The sequence below is a fragment of the Rhinatrema bivittatum genome, chromosome 7 (genome assembly GCF_901001135.1).
Source record: "Rhinatrema bivittatum chromosome 7, aRhiBiv1.1, whole genome shotgun sequence".
Classification (NCBI taxonomy): domain Eukaryota; kingdom Metazoa; phylum Chordata; class Amphibia; order Gymnophiona; family Rhinatrematidae; genus Rhinatrema; species Rhinatrema bivittatum.
Window position 1 is genome coordinate 44053348 of NC_042621.1, and position 22358 is coordinate 44075705.

Sequence of the window (22358 nt, forward strand, 5' to 3'; positions counted from 1 at the left end):
TGAAAGGGGGTGGCTTCAGCCATGGCTCGGACAAAGCCTCGAAGGAGAGATTCCGGGGGGGGGGGGGGGGGGGGGGGGAGATCGATGCCTCTCATCTGGTGACGAAGGTTCCGAAAGGACATCACCGGAGTCTTCAGAAGAATCCCGTGGTATCATCACCCTAGGGGTCATACCAGGGTTCTTCCTCACTAAGGTCCCCTGGGGCTGGCGTGGATGGCCCCTATCCAAGCTCATTTTGGCACCTAGGGCCCCAAGACCCCCGATGGACCAGGAACAGGATCAGGAAACTCCGGACGTGGGACCAGCGGACTCGAAGGCACCGATGGTCGTAGTAAAATGGAAATCACTCCAGAGGAGGTAATCGATGGCTGCCAATTGTGTGGCATCTTCTTGGTGTTTGGTTACTTGCCAGGTTCTTGTGGCCTGGTTTGGTCTCTGTTGGAAACAGGATGCTGGGCTTGATGGACCCTTGGTCTGACTCCACATGACAATTTCTTATGTTCTTATATTCTAACAGGATATCCAGACGCTCTAGCAAGGGCGGCAAGAGAGAGCACGCAGGGCCCGGCACTGGCATAGGAACTGGTGCCAGAGGCAGCTTGATACCCCACAGGGCTCAGCGCACCTCCATCTGAACCCTGCGGTCCAACTCCTCCTGAAAGTCTGGTGAAATTAAGATGGGCAGCGGAGGAGGAGGAACAGGCTTATTTGAGCCTCCTCGGAGGCTTGGTGTCCAGCACTGACACCAGTGGGGAATGCCTGGGTCTCCCAGGTCTGATAGAAGAGTCCTCCTCTCCACGGGGTCGCTTTGGTGGTGGCATGGCAGCTGCCGATGCCGCACCGGTTCCATAGCCGTACGCCAATGGCAACTGGTGACGAAGTTTGCAGGACTTCCCGCGATGCTCGGCCCAGTCTTTCCCTGGCGCCAAGGAAGCTAAAGAGCCCAATGTCCTGGAGTGCGATGACACTGGAGACGGCCTATCACCCGCCCCTCTCTCTCAAGATGGGCCCGCCGGGGGGAATGGAAAGGGACAGTGTATCCAATGGCTCCCCTCGGCCCCTAGGTGTCAATGTCTCCAATACTGGAGTGGATGGAGCAGACATTTTGGACCCAAAATGTTTCTCCATCTTATCCAGCCAGGCATGACGGCCCTTGGGGGTCATTTGATCACACAAATGACACCTGCGGACATCGTGCAATGCCTCCAGGCAGAAGATACACACCTCATGCGTATCAGTAATCAACAAGGTCCGTGGGCACCGGGAGCACCATCGAAAACCGGACGATGCCATGAAAAACAGCCAGTGAGTGGATGGTAGATGGCTGGCAGCCACCAGGGAGCGACACGCCGGGAATCGAGCGCAAAGAAGGGAAAAAGAAAGACCTACCATGCCGCTGAATGGGGCACCAACTGAAGAGGGACCAGATGCTGACAAGCCGGGGGAAAAAAAAAAAAAAAACAGGTAGAAAAGTTTAGAAAGACACTAAGGGCCGGATTTTAAAAAGGTTCCGCTCGCCGGGCCTATTTCAAAAGGCCCAGCGATGCGCGTAAAGCCCCGAGATGCGTGTAAGTCCTGGGGCTTTACTAAAGAGGCGGGGCGGTCTGGGGGCGGGGTGGGGGTCAGGCTCCTGGCACAGCGACCATATTTGCTGCTGTGCCGGGGATCACGTGCCGGCAGTTGGCCAGCAGGCGCAAAAGGTAAAATAAAGGTATTGGGGGGGGGGGGGGGTTAGAGTAGTGCTGGGGGGAAAATGTTAGGGGAAGGAGTAGGAAGGTCAGGCTAGGGGGAAGGCAGTGCGGCTCGGTGAGCGCAAGGTGCACAATTGTGCACCCCCTTGCGTGCGCCGACCCAGGATTTTATAACATGTGCGCGCCTGCGCATGCATGTTATAAAATTGGGTGTACATGTGCACGCGCTGGGTAGCACACGCACATATACGCCCGTGTGCAACCTTTTAAAATCTACCCCTAAGAGCAGTAGCTCCACCACCGCGAGGCAGTTACTTCGCGCGGATAGTGGTATGCTGGGTATGCTCAGTGTGCCAGTCAAAATTCCAGAAACTGTGTCAAAAGTTTTCCGTGCCAGGCTCCATCTGATGATGTCATCTATCTGTGAGGACTACCATCCTGCGTGTCCTCAAAGAAGCTATGTTGGTTCACACAGATATACAGAAATATTCCTTTGTACTTGCATGGATTAATCTGGCAACCACACGACTATTTACAGAGGAAAACCACCAGTGTGGAGTTCTAAGAAGTATACAGGTCTTGGAAAGACCTGGAACCTTTGCAGATTAAGATAGCTTTTACTGGACTAGTTTAAGAATTCTCCAAAAATGAGTTACATACACTTTTAAGACCCCACAGACCACTTCTGAAGAAATTTCTGAGGACATATCAAGAAGGAATCTAAGTGGTCTTGAAACCTCATATCTACCATCTCTGGATAATTCTGTCAAACCAACAAAAAGCATCAGAGCCCACTGCAAAGAATCCAGAGGAGAATTGCCAATTGGTAGTAAATAAAACAGATTAATTTTCAAAAAGTAAAATTAACAAACAGCCCACAAAAAATTAATTAGAGACTTAGTTCTAAAAACCAAGTGCATTTCCATAAACACAATGGCTCCCAAACCTGTCTTGGAGGACCCCCAGCCTGTCAAGTTTGCAGGATATCCATAATGAATATGCATGAGATAAATCTGCATGCAAATTTGATCTCCTAAATATTCATTGTGGATATCCTGAAAACCTGACTGGATGGGGGTCTTCCAGGACAGGTTTGAGAACCTCTGGTTTGGCATAAAAGTCTATGTTATTTCAAAATAAAATATTATTACTTATTTCAGGCTAGAAAAGTCTCAACATCTGAACTTCACTGCTAGTTATTAGAAAAAGAGGTACAGGCCCAGATCCTCACATAATACTAGGAGTGCAGGACTATGGCTAGACTCTTCGATATGAACTCTGACAGCTTTGAAAAATCCTTCATCCATTTCTAAAGTGAATCTATGTACTGCACTGAAAAATGCTTAAAAAATAATCCCAAAATTACAGTCTCAATCCAAACTACACTAAAGATCCAGAGAGATTAGACAGTGTTAATTTGACAGTGTCTTTCCCAAGACCTATCATACATCTTTCACTATAGCCTTGCATTGCCACTTGGATTTGCTAAAATCACAAAACTGGTATCTGCTACAGCAATATGTATGAATGTGTCTGATAAAAACAAAAAGAATGTAAACTGCAGTTTTGTCAAAGGTAATATGAAAATATGGATACGAACCCATTGCCTGCTTGGGAGCTGATCTTGTTGTCTGAGGTGAGCTGGGAAAGCACATAGTGAGGCCCTCTAGCACTGTCGGCATCAAATACATCCAAGCTGGATTCTTCTCCATCTCGGCGTTTGACTCCAGGCCTCTGCTTTGGATTGCGCTTACGTGACTTACGTGGTACCTCCGTGTTATCATTGTAGGAACTGGTGCTCATATTGCTGAAGTTAGACGTGGACTCCTCCATCCACATGCTGCTCTGCTCGGAATCCAATCCACTCCCCTCGTCCTGGCAGGACATCTGACTGTTATCCAGTAAGTCCTCTGGTGGTGGTGAGATGTTCAGGACTGTCCATCGCTGCGGCATGGATTGGTGCTGCTGGACTGTTTGACTGGTTAACTGCTTTTCACTTACCCCATGGTTACTTACCTCCACAGCTGTGCAGCTCTTCACTTGCATAGCTTTGGAGTCGGTGACAGAGGTAGAGTATATGGTATGGCTGGAAATGGTGGTAAAGGAGCTGCAAGCACCGCCCATGGAGGAAGAGGAGGAAGATGAAGATGCATCTGTGGTGTACAATTTCAGAGTAAATATACACATTTTCATCTGCACTGGCTAGCAGTCCCATTGAAATTAGGTGATTTGAGAACAGATTTTCTCCCCAAATGAACATTTGGAATTTGGTATGTTTTAGAATGCAAATGCTTCAAGCAGTACAAAAAGCCTATGTAATGCATGTTTTGTTTAAAAGGGGCCAAACAGTATTCACTTAAATTTTTGCTGTCTAGCAACCAATTATAAAAATAAAGTCTATACTTAAAATTAGTCTTTAAAGGCTGCAAGCAAATAATAGAGCTTTCTTTGCCACCAGTAATTTTATTTTGGCTTTTATTTTTAACTAGGATAAAAAGGTAACCCCCATTGCAAAATGTATGCTTGTAGTCCACATTCAATGCCAATTAAAACATTCATCAATTTTTATTTATTTTTTTTTTTTTTGAAAAGGTGGGACTGTGCTTAGCCACAAAATATTAAAGTAAGTTTCTAACCTATGAAGCAGAGAACTACAGGTCATTTTTAATGCAGACACTCCCTGCTTCAGAGGCAATTCCTGGAATAAAAATATGAGAAAATAAATGAGAAACAGCTGCTGATTATTGCAGATATCAATTTTAAAAATGAGAAAAATAATTCAAAAGGAATACAAAATAAATTGAACTGCAGGCAAAATGGAACTGATACCAATCAGTGTCCTGGGTTTGATTTCAAGACCTGCTTGACACTAGAAGTCAAACCTGAGCAGGGTATCAAAAGCCTAAAGCCCCGCTCCTCACCATGAAATTCACTGACTTCGAAGGTTAATTTGAAGTAAAAAGGGGTTAAATGCACAAACACTGGACGGAATCTGTATAAAAAGTTAGCAAACTCTTCTAGAGCTAAGTTTTCAAATTTTGCAAGAAAGGTTTTTACACTCTGTCTCATCTCAAACAAAAAACAATTGAGCTGTTCACCCTGGGACAAAAGGTTTAAGAAGAAAAGTTACATTAGTGACAAAACCCTAGAATATCATTAGAGAGAGCAGATGAGCTCATTGAACTGGCAGGTCTTTATGCTTCAACAGCATTTGCTTTCTAAACAGACAAGGCCCTCTCTCTGACTGAACTGCTGCCACTGCTTTCTGATCATCACTGCTACTAATGATGTGAAAATACTTGAAGGACTGGACAGTCAATGCCCTCCATCAAATTCACTGACCATATATATCTTCTTCCCATTGATCTTTTTAAATCCAATTAGTTTAACAGGTGAAATGGCTATTTAGGTTTCAACAAGTCAGATCTCTTGAAAACAAGCTTAACATTCTACTTCACTTGTTTATTAAAACATTTATATTCGCTGAACTGAAAAGCTTGTTCTCAGCAGCGTGTAATCCAAAATACAGGAACTCATAACAGTTTCATCTCATTAACTTCCAGTAAGACTTTGGCAATAAACATGGAAAAACCAACCAAAATATTTTTTAGACCATGCAGACTGTAAGATCATGTTAGGATATATCAGAAAAGGCGCTAAAATACTAAAGAAATAAGAAGGACAATTAAAAGTTCACTCATATATCACTACAATTCCTGACTGGTTTTCTTCCAAAATAAACTAACAGTCTTAACAGTCAAAGGAGTAGTGAACGATCAGTGCTGTCTTTCAATGAGCGCTGCTCCTAACCACCTGGAAAGATGAGATGTCCTATCCCTTCATGACCCCATGGGGGCAGCTGAGAGAGCATCAGTTCCATTTTCCACAGTTTCTGTTCTTCCCTAAAGCAACGGCTAAAATCAGAGGAACCCGTTGCTTTCTATGGCATTGACATTTAAAGAAAATCTCATTCAATCTTTTGCATCATGCATTAAATAAATGCTTAGTTTTGTTGAAAACTATTTTTCTAAAAATAATGTTTGTTCTTAGTACTAAATCTAGACATTGTCAGTAAAATGATTGAGGAACTGGTTTGCAGCCACTTTGAGTTGAGAGGGTTGTTGGCACATTTTGTTTATTTTAAGATAACACTGCGCTCACTCCAAATACTGCACACATCATCCTGAACATGAGCTTGATGATGTACTTGGCATTGCTAACTATAAATAAATGCTAAGTTAGACTCTACTGGGTGACTCTTCAGCCACCTTGTAACATCTGCTTATGTTATTATGTCATTATATTACCACCATTAGCAAAAGGTTCTTAAAATCCAATAAAAACACTGTCTTTATTTTTTAGTTAGGTGTTATGAATAGCAACTAAGCAAAAATGTATCACATAGGTAAACTTGGCTAATTCAAAATAAGGTCATAAGACCCTTTTCCCTTTGGATTACAAACACTCTGTAAAATACTGAGCACTGATTAACCAGGCCGGCTCCGTATCCATACAGAAAACATTTAAAACAGGATTGGATATTTTGCAGTCATAGCAGTACTCATAATTAAGCTTTGCATACTACACTCATCTAAGCAAGCCACAGCAAATATCTTAGCACTATATCCAGATTTAAATGATGAAAATTCTGGTCTGCATTTTATAGTGCTGAACCTCTAGGTAAAAACATAACATAGTAGGTGACAGCAGATAAAGACCATCTGCACTAATCAGTCTGCTCGACACCACCCACATACAGTAGAAGTGCCAGAGGATTTACTTGCCCTTCAGCAAACATGTTAAAACTCTCCTGTTTCAGCATTCATTTGGGTAATCAGGTCTGCTCTATAGTCATGGCTCGGGTAAAAACCCCAGAAGTTTTCTTAGGGGGTATCTGAATCACTAAGACCACAAGAAATGGGTAAATGGAGAAATGGGTGGATGCTTTGATTTTTAAATCTATGCAAGGTCATTTTTAGGAATGACTATGACGGAACAGTATCTAAACTGTCCTCTGTTTCATTTGATAAAAAGCAAAAACTGTGTTTATTGACTTATGTTGTTGTGTTATGTGGAGTGATTATAAACTTTTAGATTTTAATGCTGACCTACAACTCACCTGGAACACATCTTTGTGAATCTAAAATAGAGCAGACATACTAAGCATGTTTCCATTAACACAATGAGAATCATGTCTTAACACAGTAATTCTAGATCTAGTGCTAAGCAGGTCTGGTTCTGACAGAAACCAAAATGAACCTGGTTCCCAAACAAACACGTCTCATGATTCTCCACTGCAGCCATCCTAAAGTTCAGACCTGGATTTCTGAAGCAGTTTTAGTAGTTGGTCAAGGTCAGGTAGCCCAGCAGCACAGTGCCTGAATAAAAGCCTAGACAAGATGAAGAAAGAGACCAGCTTGTCTTTCCTGCTTGCAGCCGTGCTCTGAAACATGCAGAGACTTCACACCACCCAAGGGACAGTACATTTAATCTTAGGTGGATATTCTGTTGTAACATTCCAAATGTTAACTTCAATCATCAAGCAAAACACAATGCACAATATGATTCTGTCAGGGAATCTTGCCCAAAACAGATAAGCAATTAGACACGGACGGCATGCTTGCCTTTGGAAACGAAGGGGCAACATTCTGAGGAAGCTGCATCCTGTCCACTTTGCCAACAGTACAACCAAACATTAACATTTTACACATTTACATGCAGGTGCTGTGCCTTCTACAAACAAATACAATTCATTTCCCAAGAACAAATGATTATTAATTTAGGCCACGAGAAGGAAGCTTACTTCTGCAAAGAAATTATACTTAGAAACTGTAAATATGAGGCTTGCAGATAAGGCTAAAACAAATTCAGGACATTTGTGTTTTACCTTCTGTTAATCCTGAAAAATTGTTCATTTAGTAGAGGAGGACTTAGGCACACAAAGTGGACTAGCAGTGGGATGTAGATAGCAGAGGCCATGAAGAGGTCTACATTCAGAAACCCCAACAGGCTCTGAAAGAAACATCAAACCAGCAAGTCCTGTCGATCACTTCTCCCTCTGTATCTGAGAAAGTAGCAAAAAAGCCTTTCCATGGGCATGCCACAATAGAATGTACACGTTCTACAAGCCTGCAAACACCACCACTGTGGGAGCAGAGGAAAGGTTAAAGGAACGGGGCTGACTAGGTAAAGAACAAAAAGGGATGAAGAGAAGTCAGGAAATGAGAAATAAAGCCAAGAGGACCAAAAACACAAGTGAGAAAATGAATCTAGAAGAAAAGTAGCTCAATTACAACTAACTAAGCAGCGGAGAACTGCTTCCCCTTTCAAAAGATTCAGTTCACACTTTACTTTGGTCCATTATTTGTAAATTGGTAGGTAGTCAAGGCAACATTCTCACTTGTAGGGACATAAAAGTTACCCTTGAAGGAAAGTAAAATTGGATCTTCCTGAGCAGTTAGTGGCATCAAATGATGAAATTTCTGCTGTAAGACAGGCTTTCCCATTAATAACCTTCCTGCCCTTGTACTACTTCTTACTTTCAGCAGTGGCAATCATATCCCTCTCAGAAGATGGCCAAGTAGGCAACCAGGTGTTATTCTCCAAGTGCCCACATTGCTCTTTAAGTGTTCTATATTATCTGCCTGTTGCTCTCAACTTTCCCCAAACCAAAATGTCTTTTCAAGTAGGAGCCTGGGTAACTGAAAGATGGTATCTAGAGATCTGCCGTTCTGCATGCTGGTTAATTGTATAAACTGATAATGCAAATAAGAAACAGACACATTAAAACGAGCAGTAACATAATACAGAGCCATGGCCACCAGGTTTCTCCATCTTTAGCTCTAACACCTAAGCTGCCCAATGATCCCGTTGCCTCGTTCTGTCCCCTTTACCATGAAGCTTGAGAAATTTCTTTAGTTTTTTCCATTAACAGATGGCTGACTGGTTTCTAAAGTTTGAATCAGCCAAGATGTAGTCAGAATAAATGCAGAGGGCACAATTCACAGAAAGCAGAAACGGGAAGGCAGTGAGGAGGGCAAGGCAACAGATTCTGTTAATGGGTATCAAAACAGGGCTGCCAGAAGCAAGTGCAGGAGTAAGAGAAAATGGGATTCAAAAACGCTAGAAAGGGTCCAGACCTATGCTAGCATGGGATCTATTCAGGTACTTGTGCCCTGGCCTGGCCACTGTTGGAAACAGGATGCTGGGCTAGATGGACCTTTGGTCTGACCCAGCATGGCATGTTCTTATTAGGCAATTGTTCCTGGGGCAAGTTTTTCTCTCCTCTGATAGGCTATATTGAGAGGTGCTATTGTGGCTCACATGCTGCTGCTCTTTTTCACAACAATCCTTCACTACTCTGAGCAATTTCAAAGCCCTCCAGAAAAAACAAGTGTCATTATCACAAGCTCAATACAGCGCTAGTCAAAACACACTCCCAACTGCTACCACTAAAGAGAGATCTGATGTCCATGCTTTCAGTAGCTGCTTGCACACAAACAACTTTTAAGACACTTGCCAGACTACAGGCATATGAGGTGGGCAAATGGATAGGACAAGATCTCTAGAAAATCTAGGTTTTCACACTTCAGATACAAAGAGAATTTGCATTGTGTGGCTTTCTTGACATATTTTAAGTAATATTGTGTATCTTTGTCACTATTTTCACATTTAACAAACGATGTTTCAAAACAAAGCAGGTACATTCTGAGCTGAATTTCCAGGTTGTGTTCCTGCAGGATTAAAAAATGAACCACAAGACACAAAGCGGCTGCAAACCTGTTTCCAGCATTTTCCATGCCAACCTCAGATTTCTACTATTGCTTCTCTTAATATTAATGACAAAGTCAAAATCTTTACCAAAAAAGGTTTTGTTTTTTTTTGTTTTTTTTTAAATCAATATTAATCTATTTCAAAAACTTTAACAAAAAAGAAAAAAAAAAAGAAAGCAAGAGAGAAAAAAAAGACTTAGTAAGAAGTCTGAAAACGAGACCGACCTACACCCTGGGTGAGATTGGATGGGTTAAGTGTCTCTGGCACTATTTGTCTTCACTACTGACAGACAGACACTGTCACACAACCCACCACACGATGCCTGTCTCTGAATGGCGGAGCTAGAATGCAAGTTAAGTGTATTAATAGAGAAAACAGCTAGCATCCCAGCAAATATAATAAGCAATCCAGTTCAATTAGTACATAGAGATTCTAGGTAGACTGATTATTTTAATTGACAAGTTCAAATAGTTTAAATCCAGCGTATTTTAAACGAGTAATGCATTAAATCATATATGTATAATTCCATCTTTTAAATTATCAAATTCTTAAGTAAAACTCAAACCAAATATACTTTTTTTTTTACATTAAATGCATCAAGGGTATTTATGAAAACCCCAATAGCAAGGCAGCAAACTTAAGTTTAAATCTATTTAACTTGTGCAACAAACCTGCCTAGAAGTCTGTTTCCTCCAGTCCTCAGAACTGATACCAGCCAATCCTACTGCCCCAGTAATCTGAAGCAGTGCTGCAGCAATTTAAGGCATGTGGAAAGGACTGAACCATAATTAAGTGAAGTGGGCATTATTGTGAGAACATTGCTTGTGCCAAGAGTCACCCAAGTCAATCTAATGAGAGGCAATGGCTATTATATCATGCTTGGATCATATGGCCTCCAGTCTGGGACATGGACAATTCTCTCATCGTAACCTGTTCAACGCAGGCTCCAGGAAATAATCTATCCCATCACAATGTGGGGAAAATAATGCTCACTTTCTGTAACGGGTGCTTTGTGTATCTCCTGGCTCACAAACATTTAACTACTCGACTTTGTTTTGTTTTTTTCTCTAATTTGATTGTAAGGATTTATCCTCTGGGTCTCTTCTCCACTTTCATCGTCTGCCTTCTAACTTTGTTTCTTGGTTCTTCTTGTCTTTTTCTCTTTCCTTCTATGCTGGTCTCCTTTCTCCATCACCTGTCTTGGATCTCTCTCTCTAATTTCATTTCTCTCCATCTTCTACAATTTTCTCTCTGCTTTACTTCTTTCTTCAGTAATTTCTCATCCTTCATCTCTTGATTTAAGAACATAAGAAATTGCCATGCTGGGTCAGACCAAGGGTCCATCAAGCCCAGCATCCTGTTTCCAACAGAGGCCAAAACCAGGCCACAAGAACCTGGCAATTACCCAAACACTAAGAAGAACCCATGCTACTGATGCAATTAATAGCAGTGGCTATTCCCTAAGTATAATTGATTAATTGATTTCCTATTCTACCACTTCGTTCTCTTCTCCTGTTGACCCCTCTGAGCCTTCCATCTCTTTTTTGCTCTCAGCCCTCCTTTCCATTTTCTCCTATCATCCTCTTCCTCTACACCTCCCAGCACTACCGCTCCATTTATTTATTTGATTTTAATTGTGCTTTTTCAGGCACTTCAAAGCAGATTACATTCAGGTACTGTGGGTATTCCTCTGTCCCCAGAGGGCTCACAATCTAAATTTGTACCTGAAGCAATGGAGGGTGAAGTGACTTGCCCAAGGCCACAAGGAGTAGCAGTGGGATTAGGGAAACTAACCAAATTCCGCCAAGCCTTCTCAGATCCCCCTGATACACATTAGCCGAGGTTTTTATGTATCACCATACCTCCAAGTTTCCAATAAGATCCTCCCCTGACTCACCAATCGTTTATACTTGCTTTCTGCGTTCCTAGGCCTTTTCTCTTCCAGCAGTCTATGCCTCCAAGTTTTATTTTCCTTGTTGAATGTAACTTTGTTTTTTCCTGTTTTTACTATTGTCTTTGGTTCAGTCCCCCAGTTCGATGTAAACCGATCTGATATGGTCTTTTAACCATGAAGGTCGGTATAGAAAAGTGTTAAATAAATAAATAAATTGGTAGTGCGGTAATAATGGGAGACTTCAATTACCCCAATATTGACTGGGTAAATGTATTATCGGGACACGCTAGAGAGATAAAGTTCCTGGATGGAATAAATGACATTTTTATGGAGCAATTGGTTCAGGAACCGACAAGAGAGGGAGCAATTTTAGAACTAATTCTCAGTGGAGCACAGGATTTGGTGAGAGAGGTAACAGTGGTGGGGCCACTTGGCAATAGTGATCATAATATGATCAAATTTGAATTAATGACTGGAAGGGGGATAGTAAGCAAATCCACGGCTCTCGTGCTAAACTTTTAAAAGGGAAACTGATAAAATGAGAAAAATTGTTAGAAAAAAACTGAAAGGAGCAGATACAAAGGTAAAAAGTGTGCAAGAGGCGTGGTCATTGTTAAAAAATACCATCCTAGAAGCACAGTCCAGATGTATTCCACACATTAAAAAAGGTGGAAAGAAGGCAAAACAATTACTGGCATGGTTAAAAGGGGAGGTGAAGGAAACTATTTTAGCCAAAAGATCTTCACTCAAAAATTGGAAGAAGGATCCAACAGAAGAAAATAGGATAATGCATAAGCGTTGGCAAGTTAAATGTAAGACATTGATAAGACAGGCTAAGAGAGAATTTGAAAAAAAGTTGGCCGTAGAGGCAAAAACTCCCAGTAAAAACTTTTAAAAATATATCCGAAGCAGAAAGCCTGTGAGGGAGTCAGTTGGACCGTTAGATGATAGAGGGGTTAAAGGGGCACTTAGAGAAGATAAGGCCATCGCGGAAAGATTAAATGATTTCTTTGCTTCGCTGTTTACTGAAGAGGATGTTGGGGAGATACCCATTCCGGAGAAGGTTTTCATGGGTAATGATTCAGATGGACTGAACCAAATCACGGTGAACCTAAAAGATGTGGTAGGCCTGATTGATAAACTGGAGTAGTAAATCAACTGGACCAGATGGTATACACCCCAGGGTTCTGAAGGAACTAAAAAATGAAATTTCAGACCTATTAGTAAACATTTGTAACCTGTCATTAAAATCATCCATTGTACCTGAAGACTGGAGGATAGCTAATTTAACCTCAATATTTAAAAAGGGTTCCAGGGGCGATCCGGGAAACTACAGACCGGTTAGCCTGACTTCAGTGCCAGGAAAAATAGTGGAAAGTGTTCTAAGCATCAAAATCACAGAACATATAGAAAGACATGGTTTAATGGAACAAAGTCAGCATGGCTTTACCCAAGGCAAGTCTTGCCTCACAAATCTGCTTCACTTTTTTGAAGGAGTTAATAAACATGTGGATAAAGGTGAACCAGTAGATGTAGTGTACTTGGATTTTCAGAAGGCATTTGACAAAGTTCCTCATGAGAGGCTTCTAGGAAAAGTAAAAAGTCATGGGATAGGTGGCGATGTCCTTTCGTGGATTACAAACTGGCTAAAAGACAGGAAACAGAGAGTAGGATTAAATGGACAATTTTCTCAGTGGAAGGGAGTGGGCAGTGGAGTGCCTCAGGGATCTGTATTGGAACCCTTACTTTTCAATACATTTATAAATGATCTGGAAAGAAATACAACGAGTGAGGTAATCAAATTTGCAGATGATACAAAATTGTTCACAATAGTTAAATCAGAAACAGATTGTGATAAATTGCAGGAAGACCTTGTGAGACTGGAAAATTGGGCATCGAAATGGCAGATGAAATTTAATGTGGATAAGTGCAAGGTGATGCATATAGGGAAAAATAACCCATGCTATAGTTACACAATGTTAGGTTCCATATTAGGTGCTACCAGCCAAGAAAGAGATCTAGGCGTCATAGTGGATAACACATCAAAATCGTAGGTTCAGTGTGCTGCGGCAGTCAAAAAAGCAAACATTATTAGAATTATTAGAAAGGGAATGGTGAATAAAATGGAAAATGTCATAATGCCTTTGTAGCGCTCCATGGTGAGACCGCACCTTGAATACTATGTACAATTCTGGTCGCCGCATCTCAGAAAAGATATAATTGTGATGGAGAAGGTACAGAGAAGGGCAACCAAAATGATAAGGGGAATGGAACAGGTCCCCTATGAGGAAAGACTAAAGAGGTTAGGACTTTTGAGCTTGGAGAAGAGACAGCTGAGGGGGGATATGATAGAGGTGTTTAAAATCATGAGAGGTCTAGAACGGGTAGATATGAATTGGTTATTTAGTCTTTCAGATAATAGAAAGACTAGGGGGCACTCCATGAAGTTAGCATGTGGCACATTTAAAACTAATCGGAGAAAGTTCTTCTTCACTCAACGCACAATTAAACTCTGGAATTTGTTGCCAGAGGATGTGGTTAGTGCAGTTAGTATAGCTGTGTTTAAAAAAGGATTGGATAAGTTCTTGGAGGAGATGTCCATTACCTGCTATTAATTAAGTCGACTTAGAAAATAGCCACTGCTATTACTAGCAACAGTAACATGGAATAGACTTAGTTTTTGGGTATTTGCCAGTTTCGTATGGCCTGGATTGGCCACTGTTGGAAACAGGATGCTGGGCTTGATGGATCCTTGGTCTGACCCAGTATGGCATGTTCTTATGTTCTTAACCCCAGCTTACCTGTTTGCAGCCTGCTGCTCCTCCACTCTACAACTCTCATCCCCACCACACTCTCCCATACTAGCCCTCAATCTTCCTTTGATTCTTTCCCCTACATCTGCCAGCTCTCCAGCTCACTTTCTCCTCACCTCTTCTTCCCCAAACCTCCCAGTCCTCCATTATCCTTTCTTCCTATAAATTTTATACCTCCTTCAATTAAATCTCTCCCTCTCCCCGCAACCCATCAACCAGTCTTCCAAATTCCTTCTCTTGATCTCTCTCACCATTGCATCCTATTTGCTCTGTTCAACTCACAGCTCCCATCTCCACTTCCCTAATCCTGATCTCTCTCCTGTGGCAATCAGAGAACCGCAGCAGAGCAGTCACCATAAGCATGGGAGCAGTGAGACTCAGGAGAAGCAGTCAGCCACACGACCAAAGCAGAGGCAGCAGGCACTGCAGGAGACAGTGAAAGTGCTGCATTTTCTGTCCCCATGATTGCCTCCTCCTCCTAGCCTTGTATAGGCTTTATTTCCAATCAAGAATGTTGTACAATAGGGATACAGGAGGAAGAAAAGACAGCTGTGGGGACAGGAAACGCAGTACTTGCATTGTTCTCTGTGGTGCCTGTTCTGCAGCCAGCTGTATTTCCTGCTTCTCTTGGGCTAGTGATGGAATTCTCAGGGTCCCCTCTCCCGGGTAGTAGCACAGCTACCACAAATCTCCATTTTTCTTATCCAGTTCAGAACACAGCAGCTAACAGATTTGTGTGGCAAGTTGGGCTCCCCTCTCCAGTGTGGTGATGGTGGTCTGACTGTGTACCTCCTGACAGGCTTCCGAGTATCCCCAGGGGTACACAACCCTTGTTGCGCATCACTGTTCTAAGGCAATACTCTATTTACACATTAATCCATCTTCAATAATTCTGACAGTTAAGAATAGGTAAAACCACTTTACCTTCTATTGGTTTAGATTCTGAAATTGTTAACAATTTGTTAAATAGTCAACATAGTGTTTAACCAAAATAAAATAAAAAGTCTAGGGAGTCTCTAAGCTGCACATATTCAGCCAAGCTGCACATATTCAGCCTTTGCTTCCAGATCTGTTTGTATTCAGATGTCTGCTAAACGGGATAAAGCTATCAAAGAAATGCAACCTCCCTGCTCCTCTTGCTAGTTAACTGGTTCAATTCTTCAACTTCAAATAATGGATTAGGAAATCTCCTTTGCCATATTGCTGAGAAACAGGAACAGATCGGCTCATAGGCACTGCATCTTGAAGAATAGAGCATGCTGTACTATCACAGGACAAGAACTCTGATCCTCTCCAGCAAGCTAGTCTGTGTATTGTCAGGTGTACGTCCTAGACCTAGCTGATTATCTGTCAGTAAATAAACACCTGAATGAGATCTATCAGGCAGGGTGACAAGCAAATCAATTATTTTCTAGCATCAAAAGTAAAAACAAAAATAAAAAAATAAAGAGCTAAACAAGTACATCAAAAGTATTCTCAGCCAAACCTGTCAAGAGAATTCAGAATGAGAACACAAGATGATTTTGAATTGCCTTAAAAAAAATAAACACTGTCCTTCAGTAGTGCTCCCAGGGAAATCTGAGTCAAGAAGAGCCATAACTTCCCCTGCATGTTTTCTTCTAAGATATGTCTGCCAAGAGCACAAAAGGACATTTTTATCACATCAGTGTCTGATCACAGGACCCTGTAAGCATCTGTCACATGTCTCAAAGCATCAGACTTTTTTTTTTTTTTGGTTCAAACAGTTTATTCAGTACTTCAGCAAACATTACAGAACATATATGCTTTTATAGAAACATAGATAGAAACATAGAAATGACGGCAGAAGAAGACCAAACGGCCCATCCAGTCTGCCCAGCAAGCTTCACATTTTTTTCTCATACTTATCTGTTTCTCTTAGCTCTTTGGTTCTATTTCCCTTCCACCCCCACCATTAATGTAGAGAGCAGTGATGGAGCTGCAACCAAGTGAAATATCAAGCTTGATTAGTTATGGGAAGTAGGGGAAGTAGGGGAAGTAACCGCCGCAATAAGCAAGCTACACCCATGCCCATCTGCTTTACCCAGACCGTGCCATTCAGCCCTTATTGGTTGTTTTTCTTCTCCCCTGCCGTTGAAGCAGGGAGCTATGCTGGATATGCTTGTAGTATCAGTTTTTCATCTCCCCTGCCGTTGAAGCAGAGAGCCATGCTGGATATGCGTGAAGTATCAGTTTTTCTTCTCCCCTGCCGTTGAAGCAGGATATGCATTGAAAGTGAAGTATCAGGCTTATTTGGTTTGGGGTAGTAACCGCCGTAACAAGCCAGCTACTCCCCGCTTTGTGAGTGCGAATCCTTTTTTCTTCTCCCCTGCCGTTGAAGCAGAGAGCTATGCTGGATATGCGTGAAGTATCAGTTTTTCTTCTCCCCTGCCGTTGAAGCAGAGAGCTATGCTGGATATGCGTGAAGTATCAGTTTTTCTTCTCCCCTGCCGTTGAAGCAGGATATGCATTGAAAGTGAAGTATCAGGCTTATTTGGTTTGGGGTAGTAACCGCCGTAACAAGCCAGCTACTCCCCGCTTTGTGAGTGCGAATCCTTTTTTCTTCTCCCCTGCCGTTGAAGCAGAGAGCTATGCTGGATATGCGTGAAGTATCAGTTTTTCTTCTCCCCTGCCGTTGAAGCAGAGAGCTATGCTGGATATGCGTGAAGTAACAGTTTTTCTTCTCCCCTGCCGTTGAAGCAGAGAGCCATGCTGGATATGCGTGAAGTATCAGTTTTTCTTCTCCCCTGCCGTTGAAGCAGGGAGCCATGCTGGATATGCGTGAAGTATCGGTTTTTCTTCTCCCCTGCCGTTGAAGCAGAGAGCTATGCTGGATATGCATTGAAAGTGAAGTATCAGGCTTATTTGGTTTGGGGTAGTAACCGCCGTAACAAGCCAGCTACTCCCCGCTTTGTGAGTGCGAATCCTTTTTTCCACATTTCCTCTTGCTGTTGTAGCTTAGAGTGATGTTGGAGTCACAGTAACCATGTGTATGTTTATTGAATAAGGGTATTGTCTCCAGGCAGTAGCCGTCATTCTGGCTAGCCACCCACTCTTTATTGACGGCCTCTTGATTTTATGGATCCACAGTGTTTATCCCATGCCCCTTTGAAGTCCTTCACAGTTCTGGTCTTCACCACTTCCTTCGGAAGGGCATTCCAGGCATCCACCACCCTCTCCGTGAAGAAATACTTCCTGACATTGGTTCTGAATCTTCCTCCCTGGAGCTTCAAATCGTGACCCCTGGTTCTGCTGATTTTTTTCCTATGGAAAAGGTTTGTCGTTGTCTTTGGATCATTAAAACCTTTCAAGTATCTGAAAGTCTGTATCATATCACCTCTGCTCCTCCTTTCCTCCAGGGTGTACATATTTAGATTCTTCAATCTCTCCTCATAAGTCATTTGATGAAGACCTTCCACCTTTTTGGTCACCCTTCTCTGGACTGCCTCCATCTTGTCTCTGTCTCTTCGGAGATACGGTCTCCAGAACTGAACACAATACTCCAGGTGAGATCTCACCAAGGACCTGTACAAGGGGATAATCACTTCCCTTTTCTTACTCGATATTCCTCTCTCTATGCAGCCCAGCATTCTTCTGGCTTACACTTGTGTGGATGAACCATTTACAGGATTTTTCCCCTCCCTACCTCCTCCTCCCCCCCCCCCCCAAGAGGATAGATATATGTACAATTATACATTTGCACAAGGTTGAAGAGTATATGTATATGCGCATAAAAAGATTATAATGAAGAGCAATGAGATTACTATTGAGATATATTGACTTTCCAGAGGAGATCACCACACTCGGTCCCCACCGATCTAAAGGGGTTAGGCTACCATTTCCGAACTCTCTGCAAATTTGTCGTGCCAGTCCTTCGAGAGATGATGGAGAAAGGGGTTCCATATTTTGGCAAATGCCCCTGATTTGCGAGGTTCCGATAGTATCCAAGTACAGTAATCCAGCTGTAATAAAGTAAACATCTCAGTTAACCAAAAATCCGGGGATGGAGAGTCCTGCTGAATCCACTTTGCTAAGATGCATTTCCTCGCCAAACCTAAGGCCTTATCGATTAATAAGGTATTGTTTCCTTTCCTCTCAGCCTCGGTAGGCTCTATGCCAAGGACTGCCGTTTCGGCCACCAGGGGGGGCAATCCACCCAGAATCTCTGCCATGTATAACCACATCTTGGTCCAAAAGTCCTGGATCGGCGGATATGTCCACAGTCCATGAGTTAATGAAGCTGCCTTATCTTGACATTTGGGGCGGTCTGGCTGAGAAACAAGTCTCATTTGATACGCTCGCAAAGGTGAAATCGTGACTCGGTGAAGTATACGCAGGTATTGTTCACGTCCCTGAACTGGCAGCATAGCTTTCTTGAATGAATGGAGTGCCTCTAGTAGTTCCGCTGCAGTCAACGTAGTCTCCAGGTCTCTGCTCCATAGATCAGCCAGGATTCGCATCCCATCAGAGGCCACCATTTCCTGTAGCAATCTATAGAGAGATGCTAGAGATTATCTCCGTGTTTTGAAAAGAGCCATTAGCCTCTGAAATGGCCCAGATGTTACGTTGGTCACACTGGGCCCGAAAGTTTTAGCTACAAAACTCGCAATCTGGAGGTAGTATAGAAAATCGTGAGGGCCCCAGCCGAACAAGTCTTGGCAACAAGAAAATGCATATAATTTGGAAGTGCTTGGATCCATAAGGTCTGCAAATGTGGCAGTGCCTTGCCGCTTCAGTCTTTGAAAGACATGAAGAATGAATCTTAAATTAGTTGGCTGGGCTATCTTACTGTCTAAATGTACATCTGAAAAGCAAGTGCTACCACATAACCAATTCCCTACCGATCGCAATGCACATGCCTGGTTGTAGAAAGTAATGTTCGGGAATCCCCATCCTCCCAGAGCAAATGAAACCATCAGGTTCTTGAAGGCGATCCTCGCATTTCGCTTTTGCCACATGAAGGCGGTACAAATTCTCTGTATCTTACGGGTGTCCAGACTGGTTAAGATTAAAAGCAATAATTGTAGAACATAGAGTAGTTTCGGGAGAAGAGCCATCTTAAACAGCGCTATTCTTCCCATCAGGGAAAGAGGAAGCTCCATCCAACCAACCATCAATTTTCTAATTTTTTCTATGATAGGGGGTATGTTTAAAGCATACCAATGTGTGGGATTGTCCGATACATATATACCCAAGTATTTAAGAGACTGATTAACCCAGCGAAGAGGGAGGTCGGGCCAAGAGACCTGTAAGTGACCCATAATATCCAATACCTCAGATTTGTCTAAATTCAGTTTGAGACCTGAGAATAAGCCAAATGTCGTAAAGATCTGCAAAATTTTGAGGAGAATTGTGGGCGCATGTGGGACAAAGAGCAGTATGTCATCGGCAAACAAAAAGGTATTGGGAAGCACTAGCCCCTTGTGAATGGTAATCTTATCCAGAATGTGTTGTATGGTATGAACTAAAGGTTCCAGTGACAATATAAACAATAAAGGTGAAATTGGGCACCCCTGCCATGTTCCTCTCATTAATGAAAAGGGTTTCGATAAGCAACCATTTGCCATTATCCGTGCCCTGGATTGGAACAGAGGACCTGGATGGCCTGGAAATAAAAGCCCACAAAGCCCATTTTGTCTAAAGTATTTTGAAGAAAAAACCAAGACACTGTCAAAAGCCTTTTCTGCATCAAATCCCACGAGAACTGGGTCAACAAACTTGTGCTGTTGACAAAGGTGAAGGGTTTGAGCTAGTCTACAGATACTGATGCTGGATCTAGGCCCCTTGACAAATCCTGCCTGCCCAGCTGACCAGTGAAGGTAAGATGTTTCCAAGTCCATTCACTAAGACTTTAGCAAATATCTTAATGTCTACATTCAGTAGGGAAATTGGGCGGTATGCTGAGGGCATGTCCAGCACTCAACAGGTTTGGGAAGTACTAAAATAGTAGCCATTCGGAGCGATTCTGGCATAGCCTAGTAGTTAGAGCAGTGGACTATGAACCAGGAGACCAGGGTTTGAGCTCCTTGTGACCTTGGGCAAGTCACTTTACCCTCCATTGCCTCAGGTACAAAAAAAAAAAAAAAACAACTTAGATTGTAAGCCCTCTGGGGATAGAGAAATACCTACTGTAACTGAATGTAAACTAGTGTGATATCTCGATTGAGATCGAATGTCGGTATATAAAAAAATAATAATAAATAAATAAATCATGCCCTTGCTCACTATGTCATTAAAAAGCGAGGACATGATATTCCCAAGCTCAGGTTGGAGGACTTTATAGAAGAATGGAGAAAGCCCATCAGGCCCGGGGGCCTTTAGATTTTGTAAACCCTGGATCACCTGTTGAATCTCCCCCTCCCGTATTGGGGCATTCAAATGAGCCAGCTGCTCAACAGCAAGTCTGGGTAAGTTAATGGACTACATAAAGCGCTCTCTCTCCCCTACATCCTCTTTGTCTGCACTATATAAGTTGCGATAGTAGTTATGAAATAGATTGGCTATGTGCTCTGCTGTAGTTGCCCATTTGCCTGAGGGGTCTTTGAGGTGCACTATGTGACTTGATTTCTTTTCGCCTTTTATGAGATGGGATAACATTCTCCCTACCTTATTGCCATAGAGGTGAAGTAACTCGTTAAGTTCTGTGCGAATTAAATTAAATTCCTTTTGGGAAGCTAGGGTATCCTTCGGGATAATTTCTATTTTACAGGCATTTAGTTTGGACGTTAAATCCATGATTATTTATCTAACTCTTTTTTACGGCTTATTGAATATTCAATGATATTGCCTCTCAATGCTGCTTTGGCAGCCTCCCAGAACAAAATAGGGGTAGATTGGTTGGCCGCATTGAAGAGCTTATATTCCTTCCATTTGGTAAGCAGAAATTCTCTAAAGTTTTTATCCTGAATCAGCCAAGCTGGCATTTTCCATGTTGCTGGGTCTTTGGTTATTCCTTTTCTCCGCATACTACAGGAGATTGGACTGTGGTCCAAAATTACCAAGGGTTCTATTCTGGAGTCCTGTAGTTGTGAGAAAGGGGAAGCAGAAATTAAAATATAGTCTAGCCTAGATTTTGTATTCGATGCCCTTGCCAAATGGGTAAATTCTTTACTGCCAGGGTTTAACATTCGCCATGTATCTAATACTTGTAGCGAGTCACAGAGGAAGGGAATGCCCTTGTTAAGGCCAAACAGCCTAGTTTGGGAGCAAGATACTCGATCCAGAACAGGGTCTGCTACACAATTAGTCTCCACCGATGATTGTAGGTGCTTGGGTAAGTGACATTATCTTATAGAAACATAGAAACATAGAAATGACGGCAGAAGAAGACCAAACGGCCCATCCAGTCTGCCCAGCAAGCTTCACACATTTTTTCTCATACTTATCTGTTTCTCTTAGCTCTTTGGTTCTATTTCCCTTCCACCCCCACCATTAATGTAGAGAGCAGTGATGGAGCTGCATCCAAGTGAAATATCTAGCTTGATTAGTTAGGGGTAGTAGGGGTAGTAACCGCCGCAATAAGCAAGCTACACCCATGCTTATTTGTTTTACCCTTATTTGTTTTACCCTTATTTACTTATTTACTTATTTGTTTTACTTATTTACTTATTTGTTTTACCCTTATTTGTTTTATGATCATAGTGGTTAGGGCCATAAATTAATGCTAATATGATTGATTTACCAAAAAGCAGACCTTCAACAATCAGGTCGACTAAGGTTTTTTGTTGTTGAAAGGAGACAGATGTATGAAGCACTATTGCCACTCCTCTACTATGGGAGGACCAATGTGCCACAAAAATCTGATTAAATCCCTTCTTTTTAAGTTTTAAATGGGCATTTGCTTTCATATGTGTCTCCTGTAGGAAAAGAATTGTACCTTTTAGTCTACTGACATTTGAAAGCACTTTTTCCCGTTTGATTGGGGTGCCCAAACCCGTCAATGTTCCATGTCAAATATTTCACACAATCACTCATTTATACAATAAAATAAAATATGAGATGCCAGCAGTGGGTCCTGTACCATTGAAGGTTCGGTTGGCTGGGATATTCACCCAGATAGTACAGACTGCTCGGAATCCGGCCCTCAATGTGATACCCCCACTGGAAGGTCTCCTTGGACACCTGCCTCCAGCCACCAGTGCAACTCTTTGATCTGCATTTAAATCCCTT

General features: G+C 42.3%; 1 protein-coding gene across 6 annotated transcripts in view; it reads right to left on the reverse strand.

Annotated features, from left to right (window-relative positions):
- Positions 1-22358, reverse strand: part of NFAT5 (nuclear factor of activated T cells 5) — an 852247-nt gene that overhangs the window by 507908 nt on the left and 321981 nt on the right. For 4 of the 6 annotated variants that reach the window (XM_029608296.1, XM_029608298.1, XM_029608295.1 and 1 more), the window contains exon 3: positions 3292-3844. In XM_029608296.1, the coding sequence (XP_029464156.1) occupies positions 3292-3844 (553 nt within the window). Of the gene's footprint in view, positions 1-3291; positions 3845-4327; positions 4390-9688; positions 9806-22358 lie in introns of all 6 variants that reach the window. The other 2 variants (XM_029608301.1, XM_029608300.1) reach the window with 2 other exon arrangements.